At 35.1% G+C, this 21,149-nt stretch overlaps 1 protein-coding gene across 1 annotated transcript in view; it reads right to left on the minus strand.

Moving 5' to 3' along the window:
• Nucleotides 1–21,149, minus strand: part of DOK6 (docking protein 6) — a 377,419-nt gene that overhangs the window by 161,383 nt on the left and 194,887 nt on the right. The window contains exon 5 of the mRNA XM_047766980.1: nucleotides 5,837–6,026. Coding sequence (XP_047622936.1) covers nucleotides 5,837–6,026 — 190 coding nt within the window. The remainder of the gene's footprint in view (nucleotides 1–5,836; nucleotides 6,027–21,149) is intronic.

Consider the following 21,149-nt stretch of genomic DNA (forward strand, 5'->3'; position numbering starts at 1 on the left):
TTTTCACTTTGTATTTTTCCTTCAATATTATGTTGACCATTTTAATGATTTTTAGGTCTACAATTGGTGGTATTAAATACATTTATAATATTATGCAACCATTATCACTGTCCATCCTCATAGCTCTTTTCATCTTGTAAAAATTGAAGCTCCATATTCATTAAACAATATCTGTCCATCCCCTCTCCTCCTAACCCCTGGCAACCAGCATTCTAGTTTCTGTCTCTATAATTCGACCACTTTAAGTAGCTCATATAAGTCAAATCATACTGTATTTGACCTTTTGTGTCTACCTAATTTCACTCAGCATAATGTTCTGATGGTTCACTGATACTGTAGCATATATCAGAATTTCCTTCTTTTTGAAGGCTAAATAATAATACTCCATTATATGTATATATCACATTAAAAAATCCATTTATCCATCAATGGACACAAGTTGCTTTCATGTTTTAGCTACTGTGAATAGGCTGTTATGAACATTAGGGTACAAATATGTTTTTGAGACAATAGTTTCAATTATTTTGGCTATATATCCATAAGGGGAATTGCTAGATCATATATTTTTAATTTTTTTGAGGAATTGCCATAATGTTTTCTACAGAGGCTCTACAATTTTACATTCCCACCAACAGTGCAAAAGAATTCCAAACTCTCCACACTTTTGCCAAAGCTTATTGTTGTTTTTATTATTATTACTCTGATAGTAGCTCTTCTAATGGTTGTGAGGTGGTATCTCATTATAGTTTTGATTTGCATTTCCCTAAAAAATTAGTGATGTTGAGCATCTTTTCATGTGCTAGTGGCTATTTGTATATCTTCTTTTCAGACATTCTCTCTATACTCTAGGTATTAATTTCTTACCAGATATGACTTTCATTTAGTTAGCTGCCTCTTTCATTTAGTTAGCTGCCTCTTTAGCTCCCTGTTGATAATGCCTTTTGATGCACAAATCCTTTAAACTGTTAACAAGTCCAATTTGTCTATTTTTTCTTTTGTTGCCTTTGGTGTCATATCTAAGAAATCATTGCTAAATCCAAGGTTAAGTTTTGCTTTATATTTTCTTCTAAGGCTTTTACAATTTATGTTTTTAATTCATTTTGAGTTAATTTTTATGATATACAGTGGTAAGTAAGAGACCAATGTCATTCTTTTGCATGTGGATATACAGCTTTCCAGCACTAATAATTGGAAAAACTGTCCTTACACCACTGAATTATCTAGCCAGACGTGCCCCAAATCATTTGATCATGTATGTGAAATTCTTTCCTTTTTTAAAATTTATTTTTTAAATTAAAAAATTTCCACAAAGTAATATTCACTCTTTGTGCTAAACCACTCTCTGGGTTTTGACAAATGTATAGAATTACATATCCACCACTGCAATCAGAATAAGGAACAGTTCCATCATCTCCAAAATTTCTCTTATGTTGTTGCTTTGTTAGTCAATCCCTCTCCATGCTTTAACACATGGCAATCACTGGTCTCTTCCTAACCTTATAAGTTTTTTTCCCATATACATGGCATCATAGAGTATGCTGTTTTTTTTTTTTTTTTTGGTAATGGCCTCTTTCACTTAGAATAATGCATTTGTGATAGATTTGTGTGTGTATCAGTTATTTTCTCCTCTTCATTGTTGAGTAGCATTCTATGGATTTATCAGTTTGTTTATCCACTCAGTGAAGGATGTTTGCTTTGTCCAGTTGTTGGCAATGATCAATAAAATTGCTAGCAACATTCATGTATGGGTTTTGGTAGGAACATACATTTTTGTTTTTCATGAGGGAATACCAAAAAGCAAGACTGCAAGATCATATCTTATGTGCATGCGGAGGTTTATTTAAAAACGTCAAAGTTTCTTTCCAAATTACTGGACCATTTTGCATTCCCACCAATGTTATATGACAGGTTTTTTTGCTGGACATCTTTGTCAGCACTTGGTATTGTCAGATTTTTCTTTTTAATCTTAGTAATTATAATAGATATACATTTGTATCTCATTGTGGTTTTAATATGTATTTCCTTAATGATTAATTAGGTTTGGAATTTTTTAGTGTGATTATTGATCAATTACATGTCTTCTTTTGTGAAGTGTCTGCTTGAATCTTTTGCACTCTTTTTAAAATTGGGTTGTATTTCTTCTTATTGTTAGAGTCAGAAGTTCTTTATATATTTTGGATACAAATGCATTGTCTAATATGTGACTTCCAAATATTTTCTCTAGATCAGTGTTCTTGCCTTTTTATTCCCTTAAAAGTATCTTTTGCAGAGACAGGTTTTTAATTTTGATACAGTCAAATTTATCTTTCTTAAGGGAAGTAATCACAATTTGGTATCACATCTAAAAACTCTGCCTTTTACTTTATTACTTTTTATTTTAACTAATTGGTCATACATTAGAAAAGAAAAGATTTCTCCCTGTATTACTGATCAAAAAAGATTTGGGGATGGAATAAGCTTCCCTATGACATCATAGAATCCTTGATTATAGCACACATAGCATTTGTTTCTATTAACCATCTTCCTAAGGGAACCATATGGTTTTATATTTCCAATAGTTAAAAATCTGTAATCAGATTTTCCCCTGGCTTCTCAACAGAGACAATACTATTAAAGTTAGTAAGACATATATTTTAAGCACCACTTGTGTTATCTTAAGCATTGTGCTGAGTAGGCAGATTATGTTTCGAACAACAATTTTATAAAAAAGAATTTGGGCTTAGTTGAATTTTGTTAGACAGGCATTTGAACTCACCCTGATTTTTGCTTACAATATTTATGAGGTTATGTGAAGTGAAAAAGCCACATCAGCATTTTTAAAAGTGGTTTTGTCTTTCACAAGATAAAACTGTACATAATCATGAATCCTATGACTTCCTCTGCAGGTCTGAATGTTTATTTTGACTTTTTTGATTAAATAAGCTTGCATGGCAAATTGGTTGTTTTTACCTCTTAAAATGCAAACTTAAAATCTTAATGGTAAAGAGCAATTACTCTAAGCATCAGGAGACTCTGACTTCATCTCCCCAGTGCTATGACCTTTGAGGGCAGCTCTTACTGGGAGCATCCTGGTCCTTGCTCTCTCCTGTCCTCACACATATGGGGTATAATTACAATTGTGAGGATGTGTAAGGTCTATTCCTCTAGAAGGAATGATCTAGTTCCATTTCTACTGCTCCTTCTTATATTTTATTGGTACAATAGTATTTAAAAAGTAATTTGAAAAAAGCCTGTCAGCGGAAAAAAGACTATTTTGATATCTAATTTTATCACTTTCCAGAACATGCAGTAGTATAAATAAATGGCTAAAAAAATGCTTCCAAATGATGTTCCTTGTGCAAACAGCTAATAAAATAAAAACACACAAAATGCAGATCTTCAGCTCAAGGTTTACTAGGATGGCAGGCCAGGCCTCACCTGCCATTTTTTCCCTCTAAATTGTCCCTTGTCTCATCACCCAAGCCCTTCCCTTCCCCACTTTTCCCAGTCCTGACATGGGGAACACAATGTCTTGCTTTCACTTCTCTGGATCAAGCATGGACAAAACCTTCCACCTTTGGCTACCTTTAACAACAGTGAAATCATCTGGAATTTACAAATTAGATGCACAGAGTAATGGCCATTACCCTAATTATTAAAGAGCAAAGGACTCCTACAATTCAGAGGAGAAACCTACAAATAGCAGTATGCACAAGGACAAACCTCCAAACACAAGGAAAGGAAACAAAAGAGCAAAGAAAAAAAAAACTGCAAGATATCCAAATGCTCTATCAAAATAGAAACATCTTAAATCATCATTTTAGTGCTGTGGTTATGGGGTCAAGAAGCACACTCTCTTTGTACCATAGAGAATGTGTGAATTGACATTACTTCCTTGAAAGCAATTTGCTATATTGTGAAGAACATTGAAAATAGTTACAGCTTTTGACCCAATAATTCCTCTTTAAAAAGGTTCTGCTAAGAAAATAATCAGACATTTGCATATCTTTTCATAGAGGTCAGTGTGACTTCATTTATGATAGTTCATTTTGGAAATACCCTCATGTTAAATTAATGATAGTACAGCCATATGTTCATATATTGTATAACCACAAAAAATCTTGACGCAGAGACTACTTCTCAATATAATATTATGTGAAAACACACTGATTTTAAAATATATTGGAGAGAAGTACACCAAAATATTAAAAGCAGTTTTCTCAAGATGGAAAAATTTAAGTGGTTTTAAGCCTTTCCAACTACTCCCTCAACTTTGTGTTAACTTTCTAACATACAAAAAAGTTCACAAAATATTCAGTCTGAAGCATTTAAAAACCTCACTGCCAAGGGAAAATGAAAACTTACAAGGAAATATAAGCAGTGCAAACTCTGCTCATGTTATGAAAACAGACTTCAGACCTTATCATACCCACCTGAGAACAGAGGCCTGACAACTTCTCACAACTTCCAGACACCCTCTCCAGAAAATGCTCCAGGCCCTCTCACCTTCCTTAGCCCCATTCCCTCCAGAGAATGTGTTTTGTTGTGAAAGTAAGAAATGTTCATTGTCAAACTCCTAACAGTGAGGGAGTATATAAAAAAAGCGGAGTAAATCCACACGTACTTTGCTTCCCCACCTTTTTTTTTTTTTCACACTAAAAACATTGGGGGAAATTTGCATATAATAATGAACACTGATAGTAAACAGTTTCATGGCTCATTAAGACATTTGTTAAAATTGTCAGGATAAAAGTTCCTTTGAGTTCCCTATAGTCCAATCTCTTCCTTATCCCCAACCCTAGGCAACCAGCCATTTGCTTCTTGCCTCTATTGTTTTGTCTGTTGTAGAATCTCCTACAAATGGAATTACAAAAATAATACATCTGTTTTTGAGATCCATCCATGCTGTATGTCATGGGCAGGTAGTGTTCTGTTGTATAACTGTATCATAATTTGTCTATCTAGTCACATAGTAACTTCACTGTCATTAACTTATAAGGCCATAGACTCATTTCCAGAATGTGACGTCAGGTCCCCAAGTGCGAATACATTAAACATCTCTTATATAGAATCCCCAAACCTAAGACTTGTCTTAGATGCATGATAACAATATCACAAAGGGGTCAAGGGGTCAGAGCATAACAACATTGATTCAGTTGTTGAAACTCATATCTAAACCTGTATCTGTGAATTAACGATTGTGAAGCAGCATTCATTTAAGACACTTATGGATTCCAACCATACACTGTGATCAAGAAACCAACATATTTGTCTTGACAGACCATGTTTAAAATCTGAGTCACACACTTCACAAATTATGGATTTGCCAACTTTTTTTTTCAGTCATTCCGAGTTAATATTTATATTTAACTAATGCTATTAACATAAACATCTGGATAAATGAATATTGCATTCTCTTACCTCAAACCTAAGTATTAATTATTAAGCAATTTTATATAAAGCTCCTTTCAACATTGCTTATCTTTTTTAAAAAATCCACAAAAATGATGCCAGCAAAGGCATGTTGAATTTTATGGAAATCATATTGCACCAAAAGTAAAGGAGGATATACCCAAAATATTCCATTATAACAATTTCGCAAAATACACTGCATGATAGAAATAATTATGAAACCAGTTTGATACCGGAGTAAGAGAATTAAGTTATTTTGAAGCGGTAATTAACCTGCAATTAACACACTTTTATTCAGAGTATCAACAAGATTCTGAAGAGATTCTGTATTTCATGATTTCTACCCTTGGAAATCGAGGGGCATCATGGGCACTGCTGGATAGAACCTTTGGTCCAGGAGTCTCCCTATCACACCCCCTGCACTTGGCCTCTGCCCCGGGCTCACCTTCCTGACTCAAAGGTAAACCATGTTGAGTCCCGTCCATATCTCCTCAGAGAGCTGAGTGGCCACATCACCAGTCTGACCTTGGCATTGTGGATATCCCAAAGATAGATATTCTCATGAGTGATTTGCATTGTGCATTCGCCATAAATATCCAGATTTGGCGTAGGCATTAGATACACATTGAATCGCTCTGCAAAGAAACAAGGAATGGAGAAAATGAAGTGAAAAGAGGTGTAACTTTTTATATTAATTTGTATACCTACCTACAAGTCTTCAGAATGTGTTACCATGCCCTGTGGTGACATCGATATACACTGTAAAACACTACTTTTTTTCCAGTATATTCTTAATCATTAATTCATTCACTTATTCCTCAACTCTTTGTTGCATGCATTCTCTATGGTGGTGGTTAAGTGGTTAAATTGTACAATGGAAACATAAGGGCAAAAAGCTAATTGGAATCTCTGCCCCAATGGCATCACTGTGTATCTCTTCACACAATCTTAAGTGGATATCACATAAACAATTCCTGTGAGGAATATCTTATTTAATTTATACAAGAACTTACTCAATTTTACCTTTGAGGCATTAACTATTTAATGCTTACTCAAACTGATTCTCAAAGCATAGAGTATTCATGGTAAAATTCAGCATAAAATAAATGCAGATATTCAACTGCCTTCTGCAGAACTTCAGATGTTGTTTTGGTAAACAAAATAAAAATGCACCATTACTTTCATTCCTGGATATTTTACAGTTAAAAATCTGATTTTTGGCAATGATTCCAAACTGTGCTCTAAACTCTTTGTGTACCTCAAAGGCTACTGCAAAATCCTGCAGCATTTGATCCCCATTTAAATGCATTAGATACACTTTATTTTGAAAAACAAGGTTAGTTGGTAAGTTCCAGGAAGCAAAGAACTTGGTAAAACCTATAAAGTGTCCTATAAAATGTCCCTAGTTCCTAGAACCATATTCTTGGTTTACAGTAAGTGATCAATAAATACTAATTAATGGTATATATAAAATAAACATATCCCGTGATGAATATGAACTGCAAGAATTGAGGAATTACAAAAAAATAATGAGTCATGATTTAAAAATTTAAGAATTACTGGCAGATACATCTTTGTGTATTTAAATGTAATTATGCTTTAAAGGCAGTGCTGTTGAATTAATTATTTTGAGAGGCATAATGGTGCAGATGCAGCTGGTAAAGGATTGCAATATGAGAAATGTGCTATCATCCATCAAGATGCAACGATCTTAAACCCTGTATGTTTGCTGGTACTGAGTTGGAAGGGTCTGCATAATAGAAGGAATCTTTTCTGTAGCAGGTATTTTATAAAGAAAGGATTTTCTGATGTCTGATAGGTTAAATATAACTTAAGCATGACAAGTTGAAATTTAGTAACCATATGGACAATATTTATATTTAAGTGTCTAGATATTCTGGGACCAAAAATAATCTAATGATTCAATATTTTACTTAGGCTGTTGACCCATGAAAGTAATAAGTATATAGATTTCACATTTATTTCCTGAAAAAAAAGACAAAATGAGATAAATTCTCAAGCTGAAAAGTGAAAAAAACATTGTAGCATTAATTATCTGTAATAAAAGTTTATATCTTTATCTACATACACATACAGAAATTCCATAAATCTTAAAATTCTAACGTGCAGGAATTATAGTGTGCATTAAAGTATCTACCTTCAGCATTAAATATATCACTCACATTCCCAGCACAATTCCCTCTCCAGTGGGATTACAAGTCAGTCAAAAGGGCAGGATCTCATGTGAAAGTACAAATGAAACTTGGACCCAAAAGAGTGACTCAGGAATATACAATATAATGCCTGAACAGCTATCTTCTTTTCTTTGCTCAAGACTCTTTTGATAAAGTTCAGCTTCTAGATTTGGAACTAATCTTGTGTCGGTGGCATCTATTGTGCATAGGGAAAATACTGTCATTATAAAAATGGAAAGTGAAACAATCCTCTGAATTCTTTCCTTTTCATTGATTCTAGAGTCTAGAGAAAGTAATGAAAGACTAATTGCCAAAAATGCCAAGAAATAACAACACTTCCTATAAAATACTGAAATAAACAGCAGTAAACAACCTTTACTATTGCTTAAGACTGAGTTAACTCTTGATCCCACATCCATAGTTTTTAACTGAAAAAAAAGGGCACATTAAAAAAATAATCCTGACATTGATTATTGAGTGTCCTTCAAACAGATGGTACACGAAAAATGTACCATTATCTGCATATAATCTGCACAGTATTAAGGAGGACACAGAAGAACCATGCTTGCAATGAAATTCTGTGTGCTTTAATGTTAGCAGATACAGCCTAACAGTATTAACACAGAAAGAGTACCATCATCACAATGGACACTGGAAAAAGCTGGAAAACAATGAATGAGTGAATTTATTATAAGTCACACGATATAGTGAGGCACATTTACAAACAAAATGACAGGATAACTTGTCCTAAGGAGTCCTTCCTGGGCCAGCTCTACAACATAAAGCATGTGAAACACACCAGGGGTATCCCTTTCCCTCTGTGCCTTCCACTTTCCCACACCTTCAGTTTTTTTTTTTTTTTTGGTTTTTTTTGTTTGTTTGTTTGTTTTTTAACCTGGAAACTCAAGTTAACCCCTTCTTGTTATAGTTTTGTTTTTTTTTTTTTTTTTTTGCTGTTTCTTTGGGCCGCTCTCGCGGCATATGGAGGTTCCCAGGCTAGGGGTCGAATCGGAGCTGTAGCCACTGGCCTACGCCAGAGCCACAGCAACGCGGGATCCGAGCCGCGTCTGCAACCTACACCACAGTTCACGGCAACGCCAGATCGTTAACCCACTGAGCAAGGGCAGGGACCGAACCCGCAACCTCATGGTTCCTAGTCGGATTCGTTAACCTCTGCGCCACGACGGGAACTCCTTGTTATAGTTTAGAATGCTCCTCTTATTTTCTCTTTTGATATTTCCTCCTTCTTAAGAAAATAATTACCCTAAATTTTTTTATTTTCAATTTTTAAATATTCATCTTCCCCTAATGGTTAATTTCCAAGGATTCAAAATTCAAATAAAAACTGGAGTAATTTAATCCAGAAGAAAAATCAGGGACATAAAGATGAGGAGAGCACATCAAGCTATCTAGTGAATTATACATCTTTGAATTCCATTTTAATGGAAGGAAGATTTCTGTATTTGCTAAGAATAAATTACTTTATTCCTTTAATGATGTAAAACATATTGTTTTCCTAAAATGTGCTATGGTTTTCATTGGAAAGACCATTTCAATGTGAAATAGTTAAAACTGGCTTCACAAAATGACTTCTAAAAATATTTAATTTTGTGAAAGGTTTCAGCGTGCATCAAAATTAACTTGAGGGTTTGGAGTTCCCTTGTGGCTTGGTGGAAACAAACCCAACCAGTATCCATGAGGATGAGGGTTTGATCCCTGGCCTCGCTTAGTGGGTTAAGGATTTGGAATTGCCCTGAGTGGTGGTGTAGGTTGCAGACATGGCTTGGATCTGGAGTTGCTGTGGCTGTGGCTGGCAGCTGCAGCTCTAATTCATTCCCTAATCTGGGAACTTCCATATGCCACAGGAACTGTGGCCCTAAACAATGAAAAATTAAAAAAAAATACCTTGAGGGTTTGTTTGAACACAGAGGGCTGGGTTTCCTCCACCCTTATTGTTTTTGATACTGTAGGTCCACATTACAACTGGATAATTTACATTTCTACTTGTTCCAGGAGATGGTGACTCTGAGGACTACACAGAAGTGCTGATTTGTGAAACTCACTTAAAATATTGCCAAGGAAGTAGTAGCAATGTTAGAGAAATAATGAGGAATGCTTTTGAAAACTGATACTATGTTCCAGTAGAATAAAACAAAATATTTTATTCAAAATTGTTTTCTAATCTCTGCTCAAATAATTAATCTTATCTCAATCAACTCATGACTGATTTGCCAAAAAAAAAAAAAAAAAAGAGTTATTATGCCAACTGGAACAAAATAAGAGACAAAGCTTAGAAAGAAAAGAGATACATGAAAGATAGCTTACAATTCACCAAGATGACCTATATTCCAAGTGTTTTTTTTTGAGATCATTAACAATAAAAACACTATAAAGCACTAAACAGCACATTTCCACATAGCCAAAAGAATTAGAAAAGAAAATAGTTGCCTAAATAGTGATAATAACATCCTGAAATATGAATAAAATTTCAACTAATATAAAGTCCTGGAGTTCCCATCGTGGCACAGTGGCTAACGAATCCAACTAGGAACCATGAGGTTGCGGGTTCAATCCCTGCCCTTGCTTAGTGGGTTAACGATCCAGAGTTGCCATGAGCTGTGGTGTAGGTCGCAGACACGGCTGGGATCCTGTGCTGCTGTGGCTCTGGCATAGGCCAGCAGCTACAGCTCCGATTAGCCCCTAGCCTGGGAACCTCCACATGCCACAGGAGCGGCCCAAGAAATGGCAAAAAAAAAAAAAAAAAAAAGACTAAATAAATAAATAATAAAGTCCTGTGAAGACTGCTGAATGTGTGAAGAAATACTAGGTTAAAATGTGTGTTCACACACACAAACTATAGAATTATAGAGTGAAAAAAATTCCCAAACACACTGCCCATAAAATTATATTTTGGTAAAATTTAGGTTTGTATGATGACTGATAGATATGTGAGAAAACAAAATTTTATTTTAAATGGCCAAAACCAGTAACAAGATGAAATATTTATAAAATAAATTGTTCTGTCCAACAAAGATGCTTACTATTATTGAATCTGTAGTTGTATTTACCAGGGCATTTCTACTCTAAGGCTAAACTTTTTTTTTGGCCGTTCTTATGGCATACGAAAGTTCCTATGCCAGGGATCGAACCTATGCCACAGCAGTGATAATGCCATATCCTTAACTGGCTGTGCCACCTGGGAATTCCTACTCCAGGATTAAATGAAGAGGTCCAAGGAAGATACCTTGCCCCCCACAAACGCCTGGAACACAAAGTTAAGGTCACAACTAAAAGAACAGTCTCAGGGGGCTACAAAACAAGGTTTGGTCAATTTGGACAAGGTTTGATGACAAGGTGTAGCTACACTCAGGAGAAAGAGTCCTGAAAAAGGGCATAGTGAGACTTCGTAGTGAGATGACATGTGGCAGACTAAACTGGTCATCAGCCCTGAGAAGGACCGAGAACTTCTTTTCTCAGCAAATGAGGTTGTCAATAAACCTGGTTTAGGGCAAGAACTAACCCAAAATAGTATTAGCTAGAGCCTAGCATGTGGATGTAAGTGGAGCTTGTAGCTGCAGTAGGAAAGAGGAGTCCAGATGAGGTTTCTGACATGAGGCAAAATACCTTCTAGTGAATAGAAATAAACAGAAAACAAAACAAGGATGAGCTCTTTGACCAATTTCTTGATAATTTCCATCTTGTAACAGTACAGATGGAAAACTGGTTTTAAAGGAGAACCATACTGAAAAACAGACATACCTGCTTAACTAAGTTTCTTTTATAATAAATTGGGTTATTTAAGAAGATATAGGCTTCTGAAATTTAGGTATTAAATAATTTTGTGCATCTACCACAGAGTCAACACTCAGAGCCTTTTGATTCTATGAACAAAAATTCATCTTCTGTATATTAGTTTCTTAGTTAGAAGAAATTTGGGAAATGCCTGATGTCAATCCATTTTTCTTCAGAGAAGGTCCTGGTAAGTTTTAGCTGTTACCTGATTCCTCAACACCATCCCCTTTATCTATCCCATTTCTCCCACTGCTTCAGAGGTTGTGGGTTTGAAAGTTGGGTCAAAAGAAATGCTGGAACATGGAACTAAGTATTAACACACCTAAATGTTTGAAAAAGAAGAAATCCATAAATATTGAAATCCATTAGATTTTCCATGGAGAGGTGTTAAATTTTGTAATAATTTCAGCTAAGGAGGTGAGTGTGAACTCATATTTTTACCTTCTCTTCTTAAAATCCAAGCATAGGTCAAAAGGAGAAGCCCCACAAAAAGAAAGGTGTTCTTTAGCTTTTGGTAACATCCCTAATTTTCTGAATTTCAGTTCCAGGGACTTCCATAGAGTAGAAGCTTAAATATTTGTTAATTCGTTAAATTAAATTTGTTATTTAATTTAATAAATAATTTAAATTAACAAATAAATTAATAATTATATACATATGTATGGTTATATAATGATTATAGCAGATTAAATAATTGGGATATTTATAACATTGAATTTCACTTAGTTGTTCCTATCAAGTGTTTCTGTAAAGTAAAACTCACTCTATATACAACTTACAGGTTAAAGTAATTTTAAAGACTTAACTCAGATTATTTTATAACAATAAAATTCAATTATTTTTCTCAAAATGTAAGGTGATCAGAGAACTGATATTTATTATAGAAGACATTGTTTAAATTACATTTATTACTTCAGTCAGTTCATTAAAAGATCCAAATTTAGTGGAAATGGGAGATCTCTGCTGGCTTATCAAAATAAGGATCTGTCACTGCAGTGGCTCGGGTCACTGATATGGTTTGAGTTCGATTCCTAGCCCAGGAACTTCTGCATGCCTTTGGCATGGACAAAAAAGTATAAATGTACCTTGTCCAATTAGTGACCTTTATCATCTTATTTAGCTATCATGAACACTGGCAGCCCATCCTGACCGAAGACACATCATGGTGAGAACAGAGACCACTTGCCTCCTGATTGAGTCGTCCCCAGAACTCTCTTGCACACTGACCTGGTACCAGCCTGGGCAGGACTGGATGACTCTGCAGCTTCACCAGCATGGGTGAGTAGAGAGATGAATCCCCAACTGGAGAACAATCCAAGTTCTATGAGTAGTTCTCTTGTATTTTCCCCTTCCTTGTATTTGGAGGGGGATGGGCTATCTCCTTTCTGCCCTTCTCCTATGAAAAATTCCTCCTCAGTTAATCTTCCAGCCTGCTCTTTAGAATTTCATGGTGCTTTTCACCCATTATCCATTACTCTGTGGCTGCAGTACATTTCTGAGACAGCAAGAAAGTCCCATTCCATGCTCTATATTTAACAATTGTTACAGTTCTCCAAACTGAAATTTTAATATTAATATTAAAGTGGGAGTTCTGTCGTGGCTCAGTGGTTAACGAATCCAACTAGGAACCATAAGGTTGCAGGCCTTGCTCAGTGGGTTGGGGATCTGGCGTTGCCAGGAGCTGTGGTGTGGGTGGCAGACGCGGCTCAGATCCCGTGTTGCTGTGGCTCTGGCGTGGGCTGGTGGCTACAGCTCCGATTTGACCCCTAGTCTGGGAACCTCCATATGCCGCAGGAGTGGCCCTAGAAATGGCAAAAAGACAAAAAAAACCCCAATATTAATACTAAATTAATAAACAGTCTATTAAATGCTATTTAGTCATTTAAGGACCAGAATCATTGGCCTAATATTAATCACTAATGAATAAGTCCACAAGAATCTGGTGTTTGAAAAACTGATCGTATTCTTAGAAGTGTTGGATTTATTACTATTTGTCTAAATTTCAAATCTAGGTTCACCCCATTTTTGATAGAAGTGCTTTGTTTTTAACTGTCACATAAAGTGCCAAAAATTAAACAAAACCAGATATCACCCAGAAAACAAGATATTTCAAGGTCATTCTGAACTTTATATTCTCGTCTCCAAATTTCTGTAGTATTGGGATATTGCAGTGGTCAGACTTCAAGTTCAGTAGCTTTAGAAACGGAGCCACACTGAGAAAGCAAATATTTACACATTTGGACATATCCTGAGGTCTGTACAATGCAATTAAACCAGAGTGAAACAAACTGTGATTTATGTTTGTCAAAATTTGAGGAACCCTTCAGAAATTGTGACTCCATTTCCACCAGTATACTGAAATTTGTGAAAGTGTATTTTATTATAATGTGGGAATGGCAATCAATTCAGTTGCCAGGTGCCATCTGCTAAGTGGCCACTGTGAATTGGAATCTTTGCAATTCTTGTATCAAATGGCAGCATTTAAAAAAAAAAAAACAGTAATATTTTTCAATCTCCCAACTATTTCTTCCTTCCATTTCTTTCTCTTTCATTTTTTTTCAAAAAATTAATGTTGATAGCATTTTAATCTACATTTTCAAGTAAATATGTTCATTGTAGTAAAAACAGAAAATTATAAAAAATAAATCCAACTATTATACCTTACAGAGAAAATCTCTATTAATGTGTATCTTAATATACAGACATATTCACATGTTATTATGCTGAATATAAAGTACTGAACTCTTTATATTGCCTTTACAATAGGATTTTCAGATATTATTAAATATTCCTTGGGGACACGATTTTCAATGAATAGATAATATTCCACTGTATAGCTGTGCCATATTTTATTTAGTAATTATCTATTTGATACATTTTAAAGTTAAGCCAACTTCTATCTGAAATAAATTAGGCTGCAATAAAATAACCAACATTCAGATCAATTTGTTAAATAATTCATACATTTTATATTGAGTCACAGGGTTTACTTTATTCTTATATATACATTTTGGATCATTTTAATATCCTATATTATTAATTTACATTGGGTACCAAAATCTGAATCATTAAATGCCATAAACTCTTTTAAGAATCACACACTGCCAAATTTGCTCTCCATAAGTTCCTTACCAATACATATTCCAATTAACAGTATATTTTATATATTCATTTACATAAATGTCCTTTGCCAGATTTTTAAACTAGGTTTATAGTGTTTCTCTGTTGATTTTAAGAATCCTATATATTACAGTTTTTCCAACCATGTGTAAGCCAAATACTTCATCTCAGATTTTCATTAATTTTGTTTATGGTATTTATGGTTCAGAAAGTGGAAAATAATTTTAATTTTTCTGATAAGTCCTTTGTTATTGAAAGAAGGTTAAATATTATCTTAACCTTCTCATAGCAGTTTTAGCAGTTTAGTTTTCACATTAACTGGTATACTGAAGCATACTGAAATGTTCATATCTTACTTATAATGTTTTTTTAGTTTTCACAAATGTATGTAAAGACAACTTTTCCATTGGTAAAGTTCCTTTAAGCCATTTTCCAGCTGCCTGTGGCTACCAGAAGCAACCACTGATCTGATTTCTAACACTATAGTTTATTTTTGCCTATTCCTGTAAGTTCTTGGCAGCTGTTAGCATCCAGCTTCAGCATATCGCTAATTTATTTCCAGTTTGTGGCATTCCATTTCATTTTTTATTTATTTCCTTTAAAGTTTTGATAGTTTTTTTTAATGAGCATAGGTTTGAATTTTGATAAAGCTCAAATTATTTCTTTTTATAGTTTGGTTTCAGTGTTTTACATAAGAAGTCCTAGCCTACCCGAAAGCTGCATCATCTGAAAATTGATGTTTGAGTATGGTGTGAGGAAGGGGATGAGGTTCATTGTTTCCCACATAAATATCCAGTCACTCTAAAACTGTTTATTAAAGAAATGACCAATATGCTTATGAAAAAGGGCTTTGGTGTTCTTGTCAAAAATTATCAATCCATATATATGGATCATCTTCTTTCTGTTCTGTTCCATTGACCTATTCGTCTATCCTCTGTCTTCACTGCCCCCACTTACAAAAGTCCAGAAATTAGAAAGGTTACCCATTCCAACTTGGTTCTTCATTTTTGGGATAGTTTGGCTAGTGCTGCTCCTTTACCCAAAATGCAATTTAAAATCAATTTGTCAAGTTCTAGAAAAAGTGCCTGGCTTTCAGGATTTTCATTAGAACTGTGTTGAACCAATAGGTTACTGTAAGAAGTGACATCTTAACAATAGTGAATATTCCAATCATGAATAATTCATCATCACATTTATTTAAATGTCTTTTAGTTTCTCTCAGCAATACCTCATTCTCACTGTAGAGGTCTGGTTTTATACTTTGCCAGTTTTATCCCTGAGTATGTGATTTTTTTATGGTATTATAAATGACACTATTTTGTAACTGTTAATTGATAAATATGCATGTAAATATTATATATTGTATATAGAAATACTATATATATAATATTTACATGCATATTTATTTGCATATTAACTTTTTATCCTGCAACATCAATGAATTCATGTAGTAGTAGTTGCTTTCTTGTAGATTCCTTAGCATTTTCCAGGTATACTATCTTAGCTTCTTATTTTTTTCCAATTTTCATAATTTTACTTTCTTTTCTTGTCTTATTACACAATTAGGACTTTAAGTAGAGTAAGTAGACTATTGAATAGAAGTGGTGAGAAGGATATCTTTGTCTTATTCCTAATCTCATGAAGAAAGCATTCAGTAATTTAAAGAATTATATTTTCTGAAAGTTGTACATTGATGTCCTTCATCAAACTAAGAAAGTCCCCTTTTATTCATAAGTTTTTGAGAGTTGTTTTCATAAAGGCATATAGTATTTTTTTCAAATGCTGTGTTTTTTTTTTTTTTTTTTTGGTTGCACCCTTGGCATGTGGAAGTTCCTGGGCCAGGGATTGAACACATTCCATAGCAGTGACAATGCCAGATCCTTAAACCTGCTGAGCCATGAGAGAACTCCTATTGAATGCTTTTTACAGATCAATTGTAATGATCATATGATCTTCTGCCTTGATCTATTAGTGCAGTAAAACATAATGATTGATTTCTGGGACTGTTTGCATTACTATCCCTTAATGTAATACTTTAATATTCCATTGCTTAATTTTTAAAAGGATTTTGTATTTATATGAATGAAAGATATATGTATGCAGTTTTCTTTTCCTGCATTGGCTTTTTCTGATTTTAGCATCAGGGTTATTGTGGTTTCATAAAATGAGTTGTGAAATAACCCCTCCTCCTCTCTTGTCAGAACAAGTTTGCATAGGAGTGATATTATTTCTCCTTTAAATGCCCAATTAAAGAGTGCAACTGTATACCCTGTATGGGACTGGAATTTGTGTATGAGAAGTTGTATAATTTTAATTTAAATTTATTTAAAGGCCACGGGGAGCTTTAGATTTTCCCTTTTTTCTTGAGTCATTTTGGCTAATCTGACTCTGATAAGTTGTAAAAAATTTATTTTATTTACAAAAGCTATTAGCAGAGACAATATTTAGCTTTTTTTTCTTTTATGGCAGATGGAGATTAAAAAAAATTCCCCCCACACTTCCCTCCAATTTTAACATTTACTACATCATAATCTGAGCTCTGGAAATGTTCTTATTACAATCAGGATTTTAAACTATGCTCAGAGAAAAATGTAGAGCTTTACAAAATATATTTTAAAAATGAAAGCCTGAAAATTAATGATGTAAACATTCATCTCAAGAGATCTGAAAAAGAACCTGAAAACTGGATAAGTGATTAGTCACTGTGATTAGTCACAGTGAATAAGAGCAGAAATTAATTTAAAACACACCAAAAACATTTTAATAAATAGGTTCTCTGATAATACTGATTAAGGGAAAAAAGCCACATTTCACCCATATGAAGTAAAAAAAGGAGCTATCACTACAGTGTAGACAAGTCTTAAGAAGATAGTACAAGGATGTTGTGATTAAATTTATGCCAATAATTGTGAAACTTCGTAAGAAATGAAGGACACCTTGCAAGAAAACTTTCAAGAAATTCCTAAAATCACTAGTAGGTGTTTTGAAGCTAATTATTATCAACCATTTATTATCCCAAATTTTCAAACTTTATTAAAATATAGACACTTGGACTGACATCCCAGAGGTATTTACTTTGTGGGTGTGGGTGGGGGCCCAGAATCTTCTTCCCACACACTTGGTATGAATGTGACAAAGACAACTCACAATATTCCAGAGAAATACTGATTTTTCTGGTAGGTATGGTGCTACTTGTTTTGCATGCTGTATTTTATTTAATCTTTATGACAATTCTGTGAGAAATGTACTATCAGTATCATCTTCAGGAGCAGGAATCTGGGATTTAGAGCATTTCAGTCGCTTGACCATGGCCCACAGCTTATGAAAAGTAGAGCAGAACTTGATGGACTAAGTTTGTTTGGCAACTTATGTTTGACCAGCATGTCTGACATTCATTCATGTCTTACTCTACAGTTTTACTGTAGCAGGGAAATACTGGGTCATCGAAAGTTGGGTATATAAGAAAAAAGTTGGGTATATAAAAAATGAAATATCTTAAGCATATATGAAATTCAATTCAGGTGTGTTTTCTTCCCTCTTTTTGTGTGTGTTTGTTTTTTGCCAAATGAGGACTCATTTAACCTGGTTCCTGATCAAAGATCAACCTCTAAGCTTCCTCCCAGCTTCTTCTAAACTGACTTGGAGGCTGGCAGAACTGATATAGCCAGAGATGTAAGCAGAGGAAACGAGGGTCCTCTTACCTGTTTTGTGTACCCATCTCCCTACAAAGCAATTTCACCAGCTTTCCTGTGATACAGCAGGCTCTGCTTTCTGAAAGGGTATCTGGGGTCCCGTCAGAGCCTATAGGAAGCCTGGGCACCCCCTCTATACCACATTCTGTTTTGAGACAGTTGAAGTGTATCTTTATTTTCTTACACGTTGCTGGGCTTTGATGACAGCTCTCCATTATTCTTCCTGTGCTCATCATCAAACGCCATATGAAGAATCAAATTTTAGTATTCGTTCTCTTTTTTTAATTTTTTTTTTTTATTTTTAGGTCCACACCCATGGTATATGGAAGTTCCCAGCTAGGGGTCAAGTTGGAGCTACAGCTGCCGGCCTACACCATAGCCATAGCGACGCAGGATCCAAGCCACGTCTACGACCTATACCACAGCTCACAGCAACACCAGATCCTTAACTGAGCGAGGCCAGGGATCAAACCCACATCCTCATGGATACTAGTTGGGCTCATTACCACTGAGCCACAATGGGAACTTCTTAGTCTTTGTTCTTGAAGAGACACCCCCGCCATTTACATGAGGAGATAGGAACATGTATCTCTGTCCATGGAAAGGGCAAGGCAAAGCATTACCTCTTATTCCGCATAAAATTCTTATTTCCAAAGTCCCTCTTCTTGCCTGAGGCTGGAAGATACCAGTAATTCTGGATTCAGCATTCTCCCCAGAAGCTTCTTTCACAAAGCTATGGATGCTTTTGAAATCTGCATCTTTGTTCTCCCTGTGTTTGTATAAGGCATGTTTCCAGGGCAAAGGTGTTTCAAGATCTTTCTTCCAAAATGCATCTCAGTTTGTAATGACATGGCTAGAGTTAGACAATGGACCACTTAGATTTGGCAGTGTGGTGAGAGAAGCACTACAAACATTCTTGCTATTTCAAAGAGAGAGAGAAATACACATGGCATTGGCCTTGATTCCATTGCAGTGTGGCGATTCAAAGACCAAATGGGGACAATGGTATTTTGACATAGTTTCTTAATTATATGCAGTGTCTATAGCAATCAAAGGGTAGAATTAAAGCAATATGACACAAGACTAGAAGGCAAATATCTAGGGCCCATTCAAGACTTTGTGTTACATCCACGAATGTCATCTTCTTCTTGCCAGGATGGCTGCTCCCATCACCATCACCTTTCAGCTTTCCCTGTAGATCATCACCTCCATTGGTTATACTGGCATTTTCAAACCGGTTTTATGGAACTTAAGTCCCACAAAATATAAATAGGTGCTATGTATAGAAAAAGACACATAGATAAAGTGAGTTTGAGAAGTGCTACATTGTACAAAGTTAAACCACATCTTTATTATAGGACTTCTCAAAGTTTTATTCTGCTCATGTGAACTGTGACCATCATACAGGGTTGGCATGAACTTCCTAGGGCTGCTGTAACAAAGTACCACAAACTAAGTGGCTCAAAGCTACAGAAATTCATCATCTTATAGTTCTGGAGGCTAGAAGTCTGAAATCAAGTTGGTGGCAGGTCTCTGAAGGCTTTTGTGGGAGAATCCTTCCTTGTCTCTTCTAGCTTCTGGTTTTCGCCAGCATTCCTTGGCCTTCCTTGGCTTGCAGATGCATCACTCTAGTCACATAGCCATCTCTCCCCATGTGTCTTCACAGCATATCTTTCTGTGTACAAGTTTTCCTTCTTGATAAGAACATTTTGTATGTCATAGTGGGTTATGACTCTTTCTAAAGACTTTGCTTAAACCTGATTCGTGGTAAGGATCCTATTTCTGATAAGGTCATATTCTGAGATACTGAGGGGTTAGAACCTTGACATCCTTATTTTGGAGGGGGGCACGATTTAATCCACAAGAGTGTGATACAGTATTAAATTCACTGATCCCCTCACTTCAGAGGGCAAGTTGTAGCAGCAATAGTGTTTGCTGAACTCACTTTGGGAAATACTAGTAGAGTGTGTGGATGGCATTTAGAAACTCAAACATAGCTATCTATGCAAGGAATCTTTTCCCCAGGCAGAAGCTGGTTTTGCTCACTGTTATCCTAGGGGCAAAAAATAAACCTGGAACACTCTTTCATTACTAATTATAAAGAATGCGTATAAGAGTGAATATGACTTACCCTAAATCATTTTTGAAAAACTGGAGAAAAGATCAAAATAAAGAAAGTTTTACTATTGTTATTGTTTTGTCATTAACTCTTCATTTTCCACATGAGAAGGGCCCACTAAAAATTGCCTTAACTATTGATGGACACTAAGAATTTCATACATACCTGATTGAGAAATCTTATTTAGGGCAATAAAAAATTTTTTTAAAAAAGACGGTAGGCTCTGATTAGAATTGATCATACCTATACCACAGCATTTTCATTTTTATTTTAGCATGTCTATTGTATCGTTTTTCTCAAATGACTTCTTAACTTCCTCTCATGTTAGATCAGATGTTGTAGGCCATGTTGTAGCCCCACAGGTGGGGTATACCTCTGCACCCCTTAACTTTGGGCTTGGGCATAGAATTTGCTTTGGCCATTGAATGTCAGTGAAAGGACACATGCAAAGACTTAAATTGTGTTGCAAGTCTGGGCTTGATCTCTTGCCCTATTTGTTTTTGTTTTGAGAACATGCCTTAGGAAGGAAGCGTTAGTGTAAGGAGGAGAGACACATGGAAGAGAAGTAGACATTATCGGCAGCCCAGAGCCAGTCTCAGCATCACCAGTCTAAATCTGCTGCATCCTAGTAAACCTGCCTCTGCATGAATGATAAAGACAGGCTTCCAAGACTGTGCTATTGGGATTTTGTATGACCAGGAACACAGCATTATTTAAAAACAAAACAAATAAACAAACAAAAAAAAAACAGTGACTAAAACACTTTGCTTAGAGATTTGTCTTTCTCACTACTCTGTGAGCTTCTTAAATGTAATGGTTATATTTTATATAATTTTACAT

This window comes from Phacochoerus africanus, chromosome 2 (genome assembly GCF_016906955.1).
Source record: "Phacochoerus africanus isolate WHEZ1 chromosome 2, ROS_Pafr_v1, whole genome shotgun sequence".
NCBI classification, from domain to species: Eukaryota; Metazoa; Chordata; class Mammalia; order Artiodactyla; family Suidae; genus Phacochoerus; species Phacochoerus africanus.